The sequence below is a fragment of the Esox lucius genome, chromosome 20 (genome assembly GCF_011004845.1).
Source record: "Esox lucius isolate fEsoLuc1 chromosome 20, fEsoLuc1.pri, whole genome shotgun sequence".
NCBI classification, from domain to species: Eukaryota; Metazoa; Chordata; class Actinopteri; order Esociformes; family Esocidae; genus Esox; species Esox lucius.
In genome coordinates, this window is record NC_047588.1 from 27,414,791 (window position 1) to 27,432,873 (window position 18,083).

General features: G+C 42.5%; 1 protein-coding gene across 2 annotated transcripts; it reads left to right on the plus strand.

Annotated features, from left to right (window-relative positions):
- The first annotated feature begins 73 nt into the window (after positions 1 to 73).
- On the plus strand, positions 74 to 17,404 carry si:dkey-17m8.1 (C-Jun-amino-terminal kinase-interacting protein 3). Of its 2 annotated transcripts, none has more exons than XM_034288774.1 (28): positions 74 to 194; positions 2,011 to 2,397; positions 2,510 to 2,704; positions 2,854 to 2,974; positions 3,281 to 3,351; positions 3,505 to 3,572; positions 3,811 to 3,880; positions 4,849 to 5,024; positions 5,303 to 5,529; positions 5,675 to 5,732; positions 6,023 to 6,175; positions 6,282 to 6,321; positions 6,440 to 6,555; positions 6,632 to 6,685; positions 7,253 to 7,393; positions 7,499 to 7,634; positions 10,094 to 10,180; positions 10,273 to 10,320; positions 10,618 to 10,759; positions 13,961 to 14,003; positions 14,117 to 14,197; positions 14,299 to 14,369; positions 14,432 to 14,580; positions 14,663 to 14,834; positions 15,274 to 15,387; positions 15,499 to 15,597; positions 15,872 to 15,976; positions 16,087 to 17,404. In XM_034288774.1, exons 2-28 carry the CDS (start codon positions 2,299 to 2,301, stop codon positions 16,194 to 16,196), a joined length of 2,946 nt encoding a protein of 981 aa, XP_034144665.1. In that variant the 5' UTR covers positions 74 to 194; positions 2,011 to 2,298; the 3' UTR covers positions 16,197 to 17,404. The 2 variants fall into 2 exon arrangements, with proteins under 2 accessions (XP_034144665.1, XP_034144666.1); XM_034288775.1 differs by having other exon boundaries at positions 14,299 to 14,366.
- Positions 17,405 to 18,083: the final 679 nt, after the last annotated feature.

The window sequence follows — 18,083 nt, forward strand, 5'->3', positions numbered from 1 at the left end:
TTCAGGGACATTGGACGCTGCAGACAGAATCATTGCTCCGACAGGCCAGAACGTGAATTCTATCAACTGAGTCAGATGTAAACCCCTCCCCTTTCTTTAGACTCGCTTTAGAAGTGAAATCTCCTCCAAAGAGCTTGGAATATCTCACGTCTGAAGAAACCATAGAACTATATAGGAACTACAGAGAGGCAAAGGTAAGTCGACACAGAGAACGCCTTGGTTCTGTTCATTAGTTCTCCTAATTACATACTTTACAGTCAACGAAGATCTCTCAAGGTTTCAGTTGTCAGTCAATGTTATTTATTCATCTTGTAAACGTCATCATATTATTGCACTTTAGGCCGGCTAGATCCACTCTGTGCATGTTTATTGGTTCTAAAAACGCTACATAACAATTCTTTGGACGTCCGTGTGTGGCTGTCATTCTCCATTCAGGCGTGTGGAAAACACTGTACACAACATTACCTATTCTACGTAATCAACAACAGGGAATCCACCCTACAAAATGTAGTAGCTAGGTCTGTACTGCAGGCAGAGGACTGGATAGTTGAGGAGGCTGTATTGCATAATTAATAAGACATACTTTGACGCTCCAGAGAGACCAGACCGCATAACATCATGCAGTTGTTCTATGTATAGTGTCCATACAGCGCAGTTGTAACGCCAAAATGTTTGTCTACTCTGCTCTCCATTGGAGTCCGTAGGTCAAAGGTTAAAGAGTAGGGTAGCAAGACCAGGCCTGCGTCCAGTTCAATTAAATATTTGCTGCCTTGTTTGACCTTTGCATGTCAGATAATCTATTTAGTGACGTGTGAAAATGTCGATACAGCTGCGTTACATCACAATATATATTGAGTCGCGTTATTAGGAAAATATCAAAATGTTTTGCCTGTTTGTTTTATCGAAATCAGAGCAAATTTTTCCCTTTAAAACAATTATAAACTATTGATCACCAGTATTTTTTTGGTTCTATCTTATCTCTATTAAACATACATTTGGGGAGGAATATGTTTTGAACTTCCCAATCGCAATTCAGAATAGTGATAATCTTAAAATGTTTAAAACATATTATGTGGGCACTTCAGTACAGTATGGTTTGTTTCCTGGCAATTCTCTGCCCCAATTTAAAGGGGGCTGCAGCAATACTGCAACCTTTTCCCAAATCACAATCTAAACTCTCCCAGTTTTTTATATAGTTATTAAGAAGAGCACAATTTACATTTAATTTAATGCCACGTTACTGTTTAATGTTTTTGTACTGAGACCAGCTAAGCAAAGCCTTGTTTTCGTGGGAGCGGCTGCCTTCAGGTGATGGTATGTGATGTTACTCCTAGTCAGGTATCTCGGCTGCTGATTGACAGGAGATAACCAAATCAGTCCTGGAATAATTTCAGATGTGAGGAATTTGCAGACATTGGCCATGTATGAGACAGACAGGCAGTCAAAGCAGTGGCTTTTTCATCAACTTTGATGTTGTCAATATGATGTAATGCATGCATTTTATATACATGTATATATTTTTTTTAATAGTTAAGGTATCTCTTTAGGATTAGGTGTTTTAGTACTGTACATGTACAGGCAGGTTTGGCCGTCTGGTGGGGCAAAATTGGTTGGGACACACCCAATGTATGTGTAATTTAGCTTAGTAGCCTTATGCTAACTCAAGTCAGTCCCATTTTGCACGAGTGCCAACTCAATTGCCTAACAGCAACAACCTCAGCAGTCCTACAGTAAGATGCAAAGGCCCAGACTGATTGTGTAAACAAAGTTACTGAGTAAACATCACTTCTATACCACAGTATCTCTGCAATGCCTACAGGTTCCACTCTTGCTCTCAGACCGAGACACAGGAAACTGATCAGAAAGACAGAACAGACGATGGAGACCTTATTGTTAGTGTTCAAATAAACTTGCTTCGTATCTATCGCCTGTCGCTACTCAAGCAACAACACCGATAACCTTCCACTGACATTGTAGATGTAATGGTTGTTCTGTTCCTCTCTCTTTCAGAATGGGCACCACAACCCAACCCGACATCAGCTATAAGTATCGTTAGTAGAGAGGAAGAGGCCTTTATTTCTTTTACATTGGAGGAAGAAGAGGGAGTGGATGCACTGTAGACATGGAAGGAAAACGATGTAGAGTCGACGGAGGGGTGAAATGGGAGTATGCAGGAGTGTGAAAGAGCTGGAGGAACTAGTTGTATTAAGTAGGTGTTGAGAGGCAGAGGTGTACTGGCGGACATACACAAATCAACGACGACCCTTCTGGTGGAGGTAGGAAGCTGGGGAAAAAGTGATGGATTGTGGGGAGAGTATCCTGTGTGGGTCCGCGGAGCTGGATCTTGACCCAGACGTTGTGAGTGAAGAGGCCGGGAGGCTGTACTCGGAGCTACAGGTAAACGCTCATCACACCCCGGGTTATATTCAGCTTTCAACTGCTCTGTCTTCTATCTCCTGTGGTTTTCTTCATACTGTGTCATCTCTTCTCCCGTCGCCCCCTCCTACAGACCGTCATAGAGACTCATGGCGCAGGGGTTGTGGAGTCCCTGGTGCCCATCCTAGTCTGGATCCTGGAGGGACTGGCCAGCTGCAGAGCCCAGCTCCGAGAGAGGGAGGAGGAGGCCGAGAGGGACAAAGAAGAGAGAGAGGAGCTGTTTGAGCGATACCAGAGTGAGAAACTACTGAGGAGAGAGAGCCAGGAGGTGAAGGGGCATGGATGTTTTTTCAGTGTTCATCATTAGTTCTTTTTTTTTCGCTCATGGAATTATGAGTTATGTGATCAGGATAAGGGTTTAATTCCTAAAATTTTCAAATTAATCATTTTAAAATGTTAATTCTTTTTGGCCTGTAGCGGTATCTGGAGTTAGATGACCAGATTGAACAGGAGCGAAGGACAATCAGGGGACGAGAGAAGGAGAGAGAGAGGAGAGAGAAAGAACTGGAGAAGAAGGCCAGAGAGCAGGCTGACCAATGTGCGTGTGGCTGGGTCTGGGTTTTCATTCCTTTCTGTCTTGCTTTTTTTCTCTGTCTTGGTCGTGCTCTATCTCTCAGACTATTTCTTTACCTTTTCTGCCTTCAGCCTCAATCTCACTTATGTTTGGTGTAGATTTTAACATTAGATTATAGGTCTTTCAACTACATCCTTTGTGTTGCAAATTGAGGATGTTTGGTAAGACCATTGCAAGTTGGCTGAAGTAGAAAAACTGCGAGAGAGGTCATTGACCCAATCCACTGTGTGACACTGAAGGTTGACTGTCTGTGTGTTGCTCCTGGGACAGTGGTGGCCTTGGAGGAGCAGAGGACCTGCCTGGGCAGAGAGCTCAACACACTGAAGCACACTCACAACAAGGTCAGATAGCAAGAGAATATGCTTGGTGTCAGCTGTTGTCTGTTATTGGAAAGGTCAGTGTCTAAGGTTCTCTGTTATCCCCCTGTCCCTCGTGTTTTCTCTCTTTGTCTGTCTTTCTCTCTTTCTCTGGCACTCTCACTCACTCTCTCTCAGTTGGTGTTGAGTTATAAGGATCTGCTGGATAGAAAAAAGGAATTGGAGAGAGAGGGATCTCCATTAAGGTTAGCCAGCGCTCAATTTATTTTGTATGACCACAACATCAAACTTTAAATATATTCCAAATAAACATTGGTGGCAAATCCTTTTAAATTCCAATTCTCTTCAATATTTTTCCATTAGGATTTGGTTTACAAAATAAATATATTAACTGGAATTTAATTGGATTTTGTCCTCAACAGTGTTCCCAAGAGATGTAAATATATTTCACTGCATTCTGATGTCTCAATGCATTCTTTTTAGAAATCATGTAACATCCAATAATTCTGGAGGTCTGCTGACCCCGGCACTGTCCTGTGTCAAGAGGATGGAGGTACTGTCTGTATGTCAGTTACAGGTGTTAATATCTGTAGATAAATAACTGGAGGTACTGTCTGTATGTCAGTTACAGGTGTTAATGTCTGTACATAAATAACTGGAGGTACTGTCTGTATGTCAGTTACAGGTGTTAATGTCTGTGGATAAATAACTGGAGGTACTGTCTGTATGTCAGTTACAGGTGTTAATGTCTGTAGATAAATAACTGGTGGTACTGTCTGTATGTCAGTTACAGGTGTTAATGTCTGTAGATAAATAACTGGTGGTACTGTCTGTATGTCAGTTACAGGTATTAATGTCTGTAGATAAATAACTGGTGGTACTGTCTGTATGTCAGTTACAGGTGTTAATGTATGTAGATAAATAACTGGAGGTACTGTCTGTATGTCAGTTACAGGTGTTAATGTCTGTAGATAAATAACTGGAGGTACTGTATGTATGTCAGTTACAGGTGTTAATGTCTGTAGATAAATAACTGGAGGTACTGTATGTATGTCAGTTACAGGTGTTAATGTCTGTAGATAAATAACTGGAAGTACTGTCTGTATGTCAGTTACAGGTGTTTATATCTGTAGATAAATAACTGGAGGTACTGTCTAGAAAAATTACAGGCAATAATGTTTCTCGAAATATTACAGGAAATACGGTCTCAACATAAAACAGGTGGTATTGTCCCCTATATAGATAACAACAGGAGGTTCTGTATATAGACGAACAACAGGAAATACTGTCTCTTATTAAATAACAGGAAGTTCTGTCTCTAGACAAAGAACAGTAAGTACTCTCTTTAGATGCGTTACAGGTGGTACTGTCTGTAGATAAATAACAGTAGGTACAGCCTGTAGGTTGATAACAATAGGTACAGCCTGTAGGTTGATAAGTACTGTATCTAAGTTAATGCTCTTCATTGGCCCATGCAATTCTAGTAGCTTTAGGTCCTTATTGCCTCTTCCCTCTTTTCAGCAAACTCATCTAAGGCAAGAAACGCCACCTGATTCTGCCCTGTTGGAACGATCAGTAACCAGTGACAGTAGGGTGATTGACATTGTCTTAAAGCCAGACAGAGATCCGTCCTTCATCAATGACATCATAAGCTCCACCCCCGAGCTGGCACAGTTTCATGGCCTCGTCGAGGCCAGGTATGTCCTCTGTTCGTGTGCACTCGTGTGCAAGTTTAACTGAACTGCACTGACAACTTTAGGTCATGATTTAATTGTATTGCCATGAAAATGTCCGTATTAACAAACTATTACCATTAATTAAGTCAACCACATCTAGTTAACTGTAAACCAGATGACCTCTGTATCAGGTTTGACATGAATCAGCAGTAGTTTAGAGGGAGTCTGTAAAGTCCATGTCATATTGACTTCACTCTTGAATAAACTGACATGCAATGGTTTTTCCCGGCGGTCTTCAGCACACCGGTCAGAGCAGACCCCAAAGAGCCAATCGGAGAGGATCCCAACACCAGCCTGGAGAAAGAAATAAAAGAGGAGGAGGAGAAGGAGGGAGAAAAGGAGAACGATGAGGAGGATATGGATATTCTGGAACTGGAGCTTAGGAACACAGAGTCTGTGTTTTCAGAGCTGTCAGATCTTAGTCCGGAATATGTGGAAAGTGTGGACCAAGGGGCCACTGTCCGAGGTATGGACATCAGGCCTCAACTACCTGCTTGCAAGTAAAACACGGCCCTGGTTGTTCGTGTCATTTGAAACATTTGCCATTTACTCTCTTAAAACACATTATCGAGTTCATATTTTGTGGTGAGATTGTGTTTCGTTCTGTACAGGCAGTGCAGATCAGGTTGAGCAGATTCTTTCTCAGTATGGGGAACTGAAACACACCCAGTAAGTCCCACATTCATCACACTGTTATTATTATCCCCTGTGACTAGTCCTCTGATTAACCCTTCGTGTGGAGTTCCCATTCACTACGGCTCTGTTTAGGGTTGGCACGTACAGACTGGGCCTGACGAATGTGTGGTTTATTTACTGTATTCACTCTCTCTCACTGACACGCCTACTTCTCTTACTAATTCGTACATCTCTACCTCTATTTGTCTCTGTTCACCCCTCTATACACATCTTTAAACCACTCTCTCTCTACCTCTACCTCCCTCTGTTTTTCACTCTCTCAGTGAGTTAGTGGATGCAGCCCGGAAAGCCCTGATATCTCGCGTTGAAGAGCTGACCAATGAGAGGTCAGCTCTTAAATTGGAGCTGACCTCCTGCCAGGAGTCCATCACCCGATTTGAAGGGAGGATGAAGGAGGTGGAGGAGGAGACCAAGAGGTACACAGCTCCCCCGGTTGAGGGCTCACAGGAATTAGGAAAATCTTTGTGAAGTTGGTGCAATGAACAGATTGCAATGAACAGATATGTTTCTGCTCTTCTGTAGACTTCGGAAAGAACTGGAAGCAAATCAATCAGACGAGGATGTAAGAGGACATTTGTGTCGCTACATTTAGCCGCTACATTTAGCCGCTACATTTTCTTATATATATTTTTTTAAAGACTTGATATCCTCTAACTACAGTCTTCATTTGTCCCCTGTAGTCGTCTCTACGCCGGTTCTCTCGGTCAGAGATGGCTCGCGTTGTCATGGAGAGGAACCAATACAAGGAGCGTCTGTTCGAGCTGCAAGAAGCTGTGAGACGCAGTCAGACCATCCGGTAAGTAGCTTTACAGGACATTTCAGTCAAACAGCGCTGTTTCCGCCATCTCACATGATTCATTCCCTCTGCCCAGGGCCGCCCAAGAAGAGAGGGTCACAGAGCGGGAGAGGACTAGTGTGTGGAAAAGGTGAATGAGAGAGAGAATAATCCATCTGAGAAACTCAATTTTTAGTTGACATTATAACAGTCAAAAATGGCACATGCTTACACACACACAACATGTCTTGAGCGCGACTTTGGCCACTGGCATCACCGCATTTACCTGTTAATGTAAGTCTTATTTTCATTGGCTTACACTCTGTTGCCCAAGGACATGACTTGAGTGCATGTAGAGAAGTTACTGTGTTCACTTGGGCTGTGTAAACTGAGATTTTACAATGAATGACATGGTCTTTCTACTTAAAAATTCTGGAATCTTATTAGAACTTGTCTGATATACTTGTTTAGGTGTTATGAAATGTTTAGTCCATGTGATCTGATTATAATAGAACAATGACTGTTGTTTAGGGTTTGGGATTTACACCATCAGCCCATCCATGTAATTACATTCATTTCCAAACACTCTCACATGTTTAGACTGAGCATTTGAAGGCTGAAGGAGTTCTTCTGGATTTCACAGTTGAATCTGGGTTATTCGCCATTGCAATCCATTACAGTCAAACTAACAACTGATTTTTCTCTCTGTCAATTCAAGGTTCAACCGTTTGTTTGGCCTGAACAAGGACCCGTTGGTTGCTTCTGGTTCTCTAGCTCCGGCCCTGCCCACATCACCCTCCCTCGCTAACTCACCATTGGGGTCTCCACGGAAACAAACTGTCAGTCGCACTGTGACAGAGTAGGTTAAAGTGAACACCCCTCATCTGTTTAAGTTACAGTGGTGACTGTCGTAGGACAGTATGCGTCTCTGATAATTCAGTTTCTCTCCTTCACTCGTTCCTAGGGGTGCCTCTCCAGCTGCAGGTCTGTCTCCGCGGGATAGGAGGAGGGAGTTGTACAGAGAAATCCGCTCACATGTCTGGGGGGTCCTAGGAAAACGACAGATCCACGGCTGGAGCATGCCGCTGTCACACACACAGGTGAACACAACACATTTAAATCCAAAAATCACATTACTTTCAAGGATTTAAATAATGTAAAGGTCATTGATATCTAGACCGTAATGGGTACAGGAAACCCAGACTGCCCATAACCACTGGTGGGCAGATGTTTTAGGATGTTATCAGCAAAGGTCTGCTCAATGTAGTGGTCCAATGGGAAGACAGCTTCCACAATGAGTGGAGATACCTGGACAGATTCATGGGAGTCTTCAAATGTCACAAATAAATTAAATCTGTTGCAGACTCACGATTGAGCTTAAGAAAAAGGCTTAACCGCTCAAGGAGAAGATTGCTTAGCATGAATGTTTTTTGTTTGTCCAGACAAAACCATGCTGTCAAAAGTTAGGCTGTCACTAGATTGCAAGTGTAAAGCCTCGCCAACCCAACCATCAGATAAGGGAGTGTGAAGAAGTCAGAAGACTCACAGATTTGACAAGTCGTATTGTGGTTGTAGGAAAGGCGCCTTCAATGGAACTTTGTGTTAAAGGGGACCATTCCCACATAAGATCTTTCTGAAGGTTTTGCTGAGTGTTCAATGGACCACTTCTGCATCTGTCTGATAAGCGAGGGTGATTCATATGACAGAAAGTGACCTTGGTGAAGAAACCAATGGGGGAATTTAAGCTACCAATTCAAATATTTCCTGATACGCAATATAAAATACAACTTTGAAGAAACTAAGGTTCGCTTGAGATTTCTGTCCTCACTCCGTTTTCATCCAACAGCTGTGTGATAACGGGACGTCTAGATCTGTACATAGGCACCTTTATTTTTAATAAACACATCTCCTGCATTGAGCTATGTTTCCCGTCCGCACTCCACTCTCGTTGGATTGTCTCAATGCCCAGAAGGTTTGACAGAGATGTTCTGCCGCTGATGCCCAGCCACACAGACCCAGAATGCACTGTCATGTGCAATAACCCAGCGTCACTGATCTACGTGGATAATCAGTTCAGGAAATGTCTGCGTATTACCACAGCTTGTAGATAAAGGAAGTCTCTCCCAAAAACGGTGTGGACAGACAGGGTTGGTATAAGCACGGGCATCCCTGGAAGGCTGTTAATAAGAAGGCAATTCACTGTCAAGCACACGTGAAATGACATGGTGGTGAAAGACCCATCATGAGGGAGAAAGCACCTGTTTGAGGGTCCAGACATTTGGTCTTGTGAGCGGAGGATGGGCTTTTTATGCTTGAGAGGGTGCTGTGAAGTAAAATGACATCGTTGAGTGAGCAAACATTCAAGAGAAGAGAAATTAGGTTTACGTGAGGACATATCGAATGAGCCCAGAGGCCAAGAGAAAGCACATCCATTTGGTTAAACCATATGAGGATTGTCCCCTGAGCACACAAGCCTTTACCTTCTCCCCTTCTCTGGCACGTTTGAAAGGGATCTGAGAAAGGATGAAAGGAAGCTGTGAAAGAAGAACATGAAATGGAAATAAACTAAGGAAACAGATTGGAAAATATGAGGCGAGGAAAGTGTGGCTATTGATCAAGGAAAGGGAGGACAGAAATCAGGGGAGTAAAGGACACATGGAAGGAAAAGGATCAAAAGAAAGTGTTCTAGGAAAGGACAGGAGGATATGAACATTTAGGAAAATAAAATAGGAAAGGAATTTGATCAAGGAAAGGAGGAAGCTGATGTGAGAAGAGAGGAAAGGAAGCTCAGAAAGAATAAGGTGAACAGAATAGGATAAGAGCGCAAGGAAGAAGGGGAAAGGGTACTAGGAACACAGGAAATAAAGCTAAGAAATATAAAACAACAAAGGAACCTGGGATCTTAAATAAGGAAAGCGAGCTAGCGAAGAGGAAATGTGTTAGCAAAGAAGAGGTTGTTTCATCTAGCCATCTTTTGTGTGTTTGACTTTTGTTTGGTCAGCAACATAGTTCAATCCAGAAGTATCTGGACAGTAACACAGGTTTTAGTAGTTTTGGCCCTCTGCTCCACCACATTGGATTTGACACGTGTAGGATCCTTTTGTATTCAATGACACTGGGTGTATCTTACGTCATGTTTAGCCAGCTTCAGTTCCTGTTTGTTTAGGGACATTTTTGCCTCTTCTGAATGTCGAGTGGCTTTAAACTGCCACCAGACTGACCCACCTGCTGCAACAATTTTAGAACTAGCCAGAGTTCCCCTCCTGGATTCATGTCCCACTAACCACAGACAGGTCCCACTAACCACAGACATTGAAGGCAAGTCCCTTGGCTTCAGAAAGAAAACCAGTGGAAACTGGATACTATTGCCACACACCTTGGAGTCTGGTCAGACTGGGCTGTAGTGGAGGTCATAGTTAAACACAGTTAAACACTGGGAAACACAGACCAATAAGTAAACATATACAGCAGACCTTACTTGAGAGAGAAACTAACATGGAGACTGCAAGCAAACTGAGACTTTCAGTTGGTATACATGTTATTTTTGTGATCCCCGCAGGAGTCCTCAGAGCCGACCCCTGAGCCCAAAGATGTGCCGATCCTGGTGCAGCTTAGACTGCTGGACCAGAGGGATGCTACAGCTAAGGCAGGTGCTCCTACCCATGAACATGTCGATCCAATCAGTACTATTATGAACTTTACCCAGTGCCAAGTTTTCTCCGTAACTTCTCTTTGCAGCTGAACTGTGCTGTGGCTGTCACACCTGAAATATCAGGCGAGACAACGGTAAGGGGATCATTACCCTTCTAGTTCTAGTCATGTTAACTACCCCTTGCTGCCACCGTAAGACCAGTGTTTTCAGTTGACCTCAAACAGCCACTGCCATTTTTGTATGTAGCTCTGAACGTTTTTGGTAGGGTAGGTTGAAGCAATCTGGTGTAGCTCATGTTTTTAACAGGCTATATGAAATATAGTTTACACATATACAATCTTTTCAGATATCAGAACAAACGGCTAGGGATTATGGTTGATCTGGTTCAGTGGTAGTGGGGCTTAATACTCTCTCTTCCTCTGTTCTCTCAGTGTGCAGTGTGGGCAGTCTCTGGCCCCGCCTCCAGTAGTGATATCACAGTAATTGACCCTGCACGGTCCAATACGGTGCTTGATCAGTTCAGTCTCCCGCCTACCTCACCTGCCCTCTGCATCTGTGCAGTGCCTCCTACTGGTCAGTACTAGTAGCAATTAAAGTGGGAGATCAGACATTTATGTGGCCTTATTTTCCCTCTTTCTGCGCTTCTACATTGATTTGTATTCATTGTTTTGTTTGTAAAAAATGTATGTCAGATTTTGTCAGCACTTTTCGTTGACTAGAATACATGTTCTAAAATCTGAATATTTTTCTAGATAATGTTTCGACTATATATATATATTTATTTTGTAAACCCATTTTTCCCAAAAAACATATTTGCATCTTTATGTGGTTGTTGTAGACAGATTTATATACAGATTATACACAGTATAAATATATGTAGACCATATACATTCAGTATATACACTCACCAAAAGATTATTAGGAACACCTGTTCAATTTCTCATTAATGCAATTATCTAATCAACCAATCACATGGCAGTTGCTTCAATGCATTTAGGGGTGTGGTCCTGGTCAAGACAATCTCCTGAATTCCAAACTGAATGTCAGAATGGGAAAGAAAGGTGATTTAAGTAATTTTGAGCATGGCATGGTTGTTGGTGCCAGACGGGCCGGTCTGAGTATTTCACAATCTGCTCAGTTACTGGGATTTTCACGCACAACCATTTCTAGGGTTTACAAAGAATGGTGTGAATAGGGAAAAACATCCAGTATGCGGCTGTCCTGTGGGGGCGAAAATGCCTTGTTGAAGCTAGAGGTCAGAGGAGAATGGGCCGACTGATTCAAGCTGATAGAAGAGCAACTTTGACTGAACTAACCACTCGTTACAACCGAGGTATGCAGCAAAGCATTTGTGAAGCCACAACACGCAAAACCTTGAGGCGGATGGGCTACAACAGCAGAAGACCTCAACGGGTACCACTCATCTCCACTACAAATAGGAAAAAGAGGCTACAATTTGCACGAGCTCACCAAAATTGGACTGTTGAAGACTGGAAGAATGTTGCCTGGTCTGATGAGTCTCGATTTCTGTTGACATTCAGATGGTAGAGTCAGAATTTGGCGTAAACAGAATGAGAACATGGATCCATTATGCCTTGTTACCACTGTGCAGGCTGGTGGTGGTGGTATAATGGTGTGGGGGATGTTTTCTTGGCACACTTTAGGCCCCTTAGTGCCAATTGGGCATCGTTTAAATGCCACGGCCTACCTGAGCATTGTTTCTGACCATGTCCATCCCATTATGACCACCATGTACCCATCCACCCATCCTCGAATCATTTCAAATTGGTTTCTTGAACATGACAATGAGTTCACTGTACTGAAATGGCCTCCACAGTCACCAGATCTCAACCCAATAGAGCATCTTTGGGATGTGGTGGAACGGGAGCTTCGTGCCCTGGATGTGCATCCCACAAATCTCCATCAACTGCAAGATGCTATCCTATCAATATGGGCCAACATTTCTAAAGAATGCTTTCAGCACCTTGTCGAATCAATGCCACGTAGAATTAAGGCAGTTCTGAAGGCGAAAGGGGGTCAAACACAGTATTAGTATGGTGTTCCTAATAATCCTTTAAGTGAGTGTATGTATATAGACAACATACACACATTATATACAGTCATGTGAAAAAATTAGGACACACTATGAAAACGTGTTTTTTAACATATTTAGACATGGATATTTAATATCAATTTTAACAATACTGAGAGATTCTAGGAATATAACTAAACAAGTAAAACTGAAGAAAATACTTTTTAAAACTTTCTGTAAAATGTAATAAAATAAACATTCAATTTCTGGTGAGGAATAACTTATGACACACCCACATTTTGTCCCATTTAAAATGGCTGAAATCACACACAGGTGTATCACATCAGGTGCACATGATTATAACATTGTTACGCAGCATTTGGAAGGAGACTTGCCCCATTTAAACCTTAGACATTCAGTTTTGTGTGCCCCTGACTGTTGACGTGAGAGTGAACACCATGGTGAGATCAAAAGACCTGTCTGGGGCCTTCAGAAAGAAGATTGTTGCAGCTTATGAGTCTGGTTAGGGATTTAAAAATATCTCAAAAGAGTTTGAAATCAGCCATTCCACTGTCCAGAAAATAGTGTACAAGTGGAGGACATTCAAAACAATTGCCAACATGCCCAGGTCTGGCCGTCCAAACAAGTTCACCCCGAGAGCAGACCGCAAGATGCTAAAAGAAGTCTCCAAAACCCCTAAAATGTAATCAAGGGACCTACAGCAGGCTCTGGCGGTTTAGAGATGCTTTGCTGCAGCAGGACCTGGCCAGCTCACCATCATAGAATCCATCATGAATTCTACAGTGTAACCCCTCAAACATCACACAGGTTGAAGCATTCTGCATTGTGGAGTGGGCCAAACTTTCCTCAGACCGATGTCAGAGACTGGTTGAGGATTACAAGAAGCGTCTCACTGAAGTTATTTCAGCCAAAGTGGGTAACATTAGGTATTAGGGGGTAACACTAGGTATTAGGGGGTAACACTAGGTATTGGGGGGTAACACTAGGTATTGGGGGGTAACACTAGGTATTGGGGGTAACACTAGGTATTGGGGGGTAACACTAGGTATTGGGGGGTAACACTAGGTATGAGGGGGTAACACTAGGTATGAGAGGGTAACACTAGGTATTGGGGGGTAACACTAGGTATGAGGGGGTAACACTAGGTATGAGGGGGTAACACTAGGTATTAGGGGGTAACACTAGGTATTAGGGGGTAGGGTGTTCATTGATTAATGAGTAAAACAATGTTATTTTTGGCTGTTTACTTGCAATTAGATCACTTTCTTTTGATGAATAAAACAAGATTAGACATCGATATGTGAACATTTCTTTAGGAATAACTGAATATTTAATGGGGCGTCCTAATCTTTTCACGTCTGTATATATACATACAGCTCTGTAAAAAATTAAGAGGCCACTGCACCCTTTTCTTTCCTTCGTTCTTCAATGTTCCTTTCTACTTTTTTGGAAAGGAAAGAAAAAGGTGCAGTGGTCTCTTACCTTTATCCGGAGCTGTATATGTATATAGACAACATACAAACATTATATACAGGGGATCAACTTTAAGCACAAGAAATGGGGGGGGGGAAATGGCCACATAAAAAAATAGCTGAACTTCCCCTTAACTTCCAAGGACCATAATTTCTAAATCATTATTATACCAGTTAGAACCATAAACATTATTTTAGGGTCATGGTGTGCTGGCACGGTTATCAAGGTTCTGGTTCTGTTTCTGTTAGGTGAGACCTCAGGAACGGTGTGGATTGGAACTCAGGAAGGAAGGTGAGGCATTGAGATCTGACTCATACTTTTTATTGTTTGGACAATACAGATACTTGACAAATACATTGAAAAGAAACCTCTACTGACAGTTTGTCTCCCGTCTTCATTTCCAGTGTGTTGGTCCACTCTGCGTCCACTGCTAGAAGGCGCTGTCTGCAATCGGTCTCTCTTTCTGAAGGCGTCCACTCTCTCACGTCGGTACTCCCATACCCAGTCAGAAACAGCTCATGTAACAGTTTCAATATTTTATGTTTTGTCTTAATTAATGTTTACTCTCAACTCTAAACCCTTTTAGGTATTCGCAGGGTCAAGTCATTGCTGGGTTAGCCAATGGGACACTTGCATTCTTCTCACACCACCCAGGTAGTTATCCCTCTCAGGTGCCCATGAATAAGAGAATCATTTCTGATCCTAACTGTAATTGACAGATGGCTGGGATCTCCAGTCACATGATGTTCTGCCTCTGGAACCAACCCCACTGCAGCCCATTCGCTGTTGCCTAGCAAAGGGAGCAGGCTTATGGGTAGGATACTGGAATTGCGTACATGTGGTTGATTTGGAGAATCGCAAAGTAAAGGTAAGAGTTAAACTGAAGATGCTGTGTGTTGGAATGCAAACCGGTTTGTTTCATTTAGTGTATATTTCCCGTCTCCTGTCAGCAAACGATCAACGTCTCAGAGCGCTGTGAACAGCAGGTGCGCTTCATGTGTGCGGCAGGCAGTGGCGTGTGGACGTCGTGCCGGCTTGACCCCACACTCAGGCTTTTTGACTGGTCCACTGGCCGGCCACTGCAGGAAGTAGATTTGACCCCTCTGGTCACCAAAACACTGGGTAGGAGCAGAAACAGGAGCAGGACCTTCAGTTCATTAACATTGTAAGAATTATTGCTGATGTCAGAATGGAATGGTCCACATAGAAGTTAATTCTCTCTCTCTCTCTCTCTCTCTCTCTCTCTCTCTCTCTCTCTCTCTCTCTCTCTCTCTCTCTCTCTCTCTCTCTCTCTCTCTCTCTCTCTCTCTCTCTCTCTCTCTCTCTCTCTCTCTCTCTCTCTCTCTCTCTCTCTCTCTCTCTCTCTCTCTCTCTCTCTCTCTCTCTCTCTCTCTCTCTCTCTCTCTCTCTCTCTCTCTCTCTCTCTCTCTCTCTCTCTCTCTCTCTCTCTCTCTCTCTCTCTCTCTCTCTCTCTCTCTCTCTCTCTCTCTCTCTCTCTCTCTCTCTCTCTCTCTCTCTCTCTCTCTCTCTTCTCCCCCCCCCCCCCCCCCCCCTCCTTCAGGCCCCGCCTTCCTGTCTCTCTCCCCGCTGCAAATCTCCTCCTTCGCTATCATCTCTGGTCGGCTGTGGGTTGGAACAGGAAGTGGAGCAATCTTTTCTATCCCTGTGTCTCTCAGTGAGTACTGACATCTGGTCTATGATCCCCGGAGATCAACAGAGGAATAACCTGAGAGATAATGGGCTGTGTGACGTTACACCTTCAGTAGTCTGAAATTATTTCCCTCAGGTTCAGAGTCAGCCTCTATCCCTTACTGCTCTCTGGCTACAGCCCAACTGTGTAACCATGGACACCGCCAGGCCGTCAAGGTCATTATCGCCGCCCCTGGTGAGGTCACTGTTCATTCATTTACTCAGCAGCGGGTGTTGTGGAACAGCAGTTATTATGCATTTATTACATAGTTATTCTACAGTATTATATTGTGACACTATACATATTATTAATACATAATGCTTGTACATTTCCTGCCCCCTTATATTTGCACGATAAGATGCTAACTGCATTTCGCTGTACTTGTACTGTTAATGACAATGAAGTTGGCTCTAACGTAATCTAATTAGAGTTATTAGCATTGAACTGTGTGGGTCACTGTGTTTTCCAGGCTGTGTAACCAGCTCCTCTACATCTGGAGGGGGTTCTGCCACTCTAGTCTCTACCTCTATGCTCATCCTTAGTGGAGGAGAAGGTTACATCAACTTCCGCATTGGTCAGTTAAGCGCCTCAGCAGCATTGTAATGTTTTGTGAGCTTATATTACAAGGTGACGTGGTTGTCATCAGAGTTCATACAACATCTTCTCTTCCACTTCCCTCCCCAGGGGACGACACGAATGATGGAGCTCTCGATGCTGCTCCGCTGCGATCAGAACGCAGTCACATGATTATCTGGCAGAGTCCCACCCCATCTTTGCCCACCTCCGCTTTCTGATGGATTTGACCGAGGTGTCATGAAGGAGGCCAGGAAATATTTTGTACGTGGGGATACGTTAACTGCCTTTCATTGGGATGTTCTCCTATTCATTTGGGGTGAAAATGGAAGACATCGTTGCCTTATTCGTCACACTCTGATATCTCCCATGGTTAAACCCATGTCCTCTCTGTGATAATCCTTTATCATCTAGCAGTTGGTTTTTTTTGGTTGCAGTTATCTGTTTTTGGTTTGGCATTTGTGTTTTACAGGTTTAGTTTTTTCCATAAACCATGCACAGCTAGTTCCATATCATGTATATTATTTAATGATGTTGGCCGACCTCCAAAGGTCATTACACATTTGATCAAACTTGTTTACATTGATCGCTACATTGATACTGAAGATTTGGTGTTGAAGCTGCTTTGTCCAGGTGTGTGTTCTAATACAGAACTCTGTACTTCCCTGGGTTTATTCAGTAAGTTTGGGTTTCTAATAAAGAACCCTGTACGTCCCTGGGTTTATTCATTTAGATTGGGTTCCTAATACAGAACCTTGTACGTCCCTGGGTTTATTCAGTTAGATTGGGTTCCTAATACAGAACTCTGTACGTCCCTGGGTTTATTCAGTTCGATTGGGTTCCTAATACAGAACCTTGTACGTCCCTGGGTTTATTCAGTTAGATTGGGTTCCTAATACAGAACTCTGTACGTCTCTGGGTTTATTCAGTTCGATTGGGTTCCTAATACAGAACTCTACTTCCCTGGGTTTATTCAGTAGGATTCTGCAACAGTGAACACTGAATATGATCCTGGCCTTCAGTTCCAATTGTGTGCAGTTAAAGCTGCATCAACAATGTACTTTATTACCATCATCTCCATGCAACTTTGTGTGTTTGTGTGTGTGATTTTTCAAATCCATAGATTAAAAAAAGCCAGTATTCTACCCAGAGAAAGTATCATATGTCATTACATATTTTTAAAACATGTGGTTTGTTTTATTTTTGTTTTAAGTGTTCTTCAGTTGTTCTTTGCATAATGATACAAGAATGGAATAGTCAGCCGATACCTTTTTCTTTTATGGAGTATTTGAAAGTATATTTGTGTGTGAATCATGTCTGAAAATGTTAATCATAACTGGACTTGTTTTCTCCTATATGAAAGACAATCAATGTATCTACCTAAATATATGAACATTATTTTTGTAAATATATTTTCATTAAAACTTTAAAATGAAATCACTATAATGTTCTCCTAGAATCTTCACAAATGATATAGATCGAAAGAATTTTCTTAAAGACAAAAGGTAATTGCTTTTCAAGAAATATAAATTGAATATAAAGAACATCTTCTACAGCCTAAAACAAACTAACATTTAAAAAATCATTTAAAGTCTTATTCTCTTGCTTTTTCCCCTGTGATGTTTGAACAAGGAAAATGCCATTGTATAATTAACAGTAGGGAGTGGAAGTGTGTCTTCCATCAAAGAGGCGGTGGAAACTGGGGCAAAGAATACTCCAGAGGAGACGGTAGAATTTCCTAATTCTGTAGGTTCATCCCAAAGGTCCTGTCTTCTTTCATCCGTGACCCAGAAACAAAATGCCCTTAGAAGGCTAGTGAGGGTCCTCCCCTCCCCATGACTTTAACTGAGGATAACTGTGTATCCTACCGTGGAGGTATTGCCATATCCTTTTGAATCACAGAATGAGAACGATGCGTGTTTAAAAAACAATATGGTTCGAGCTGGGCGGTATGGCCTAGAAATACGTCATACGGTAACGTTATATATCATGGTAGGCTATATGATTTATACATTTTTTTAGCAAATGGGTTTCTGTGCTGTTTAGTATGCTGTGTATTAGGCCAAATGTCACAAATACAACAAACCTACAATTAACAGATTGTATTG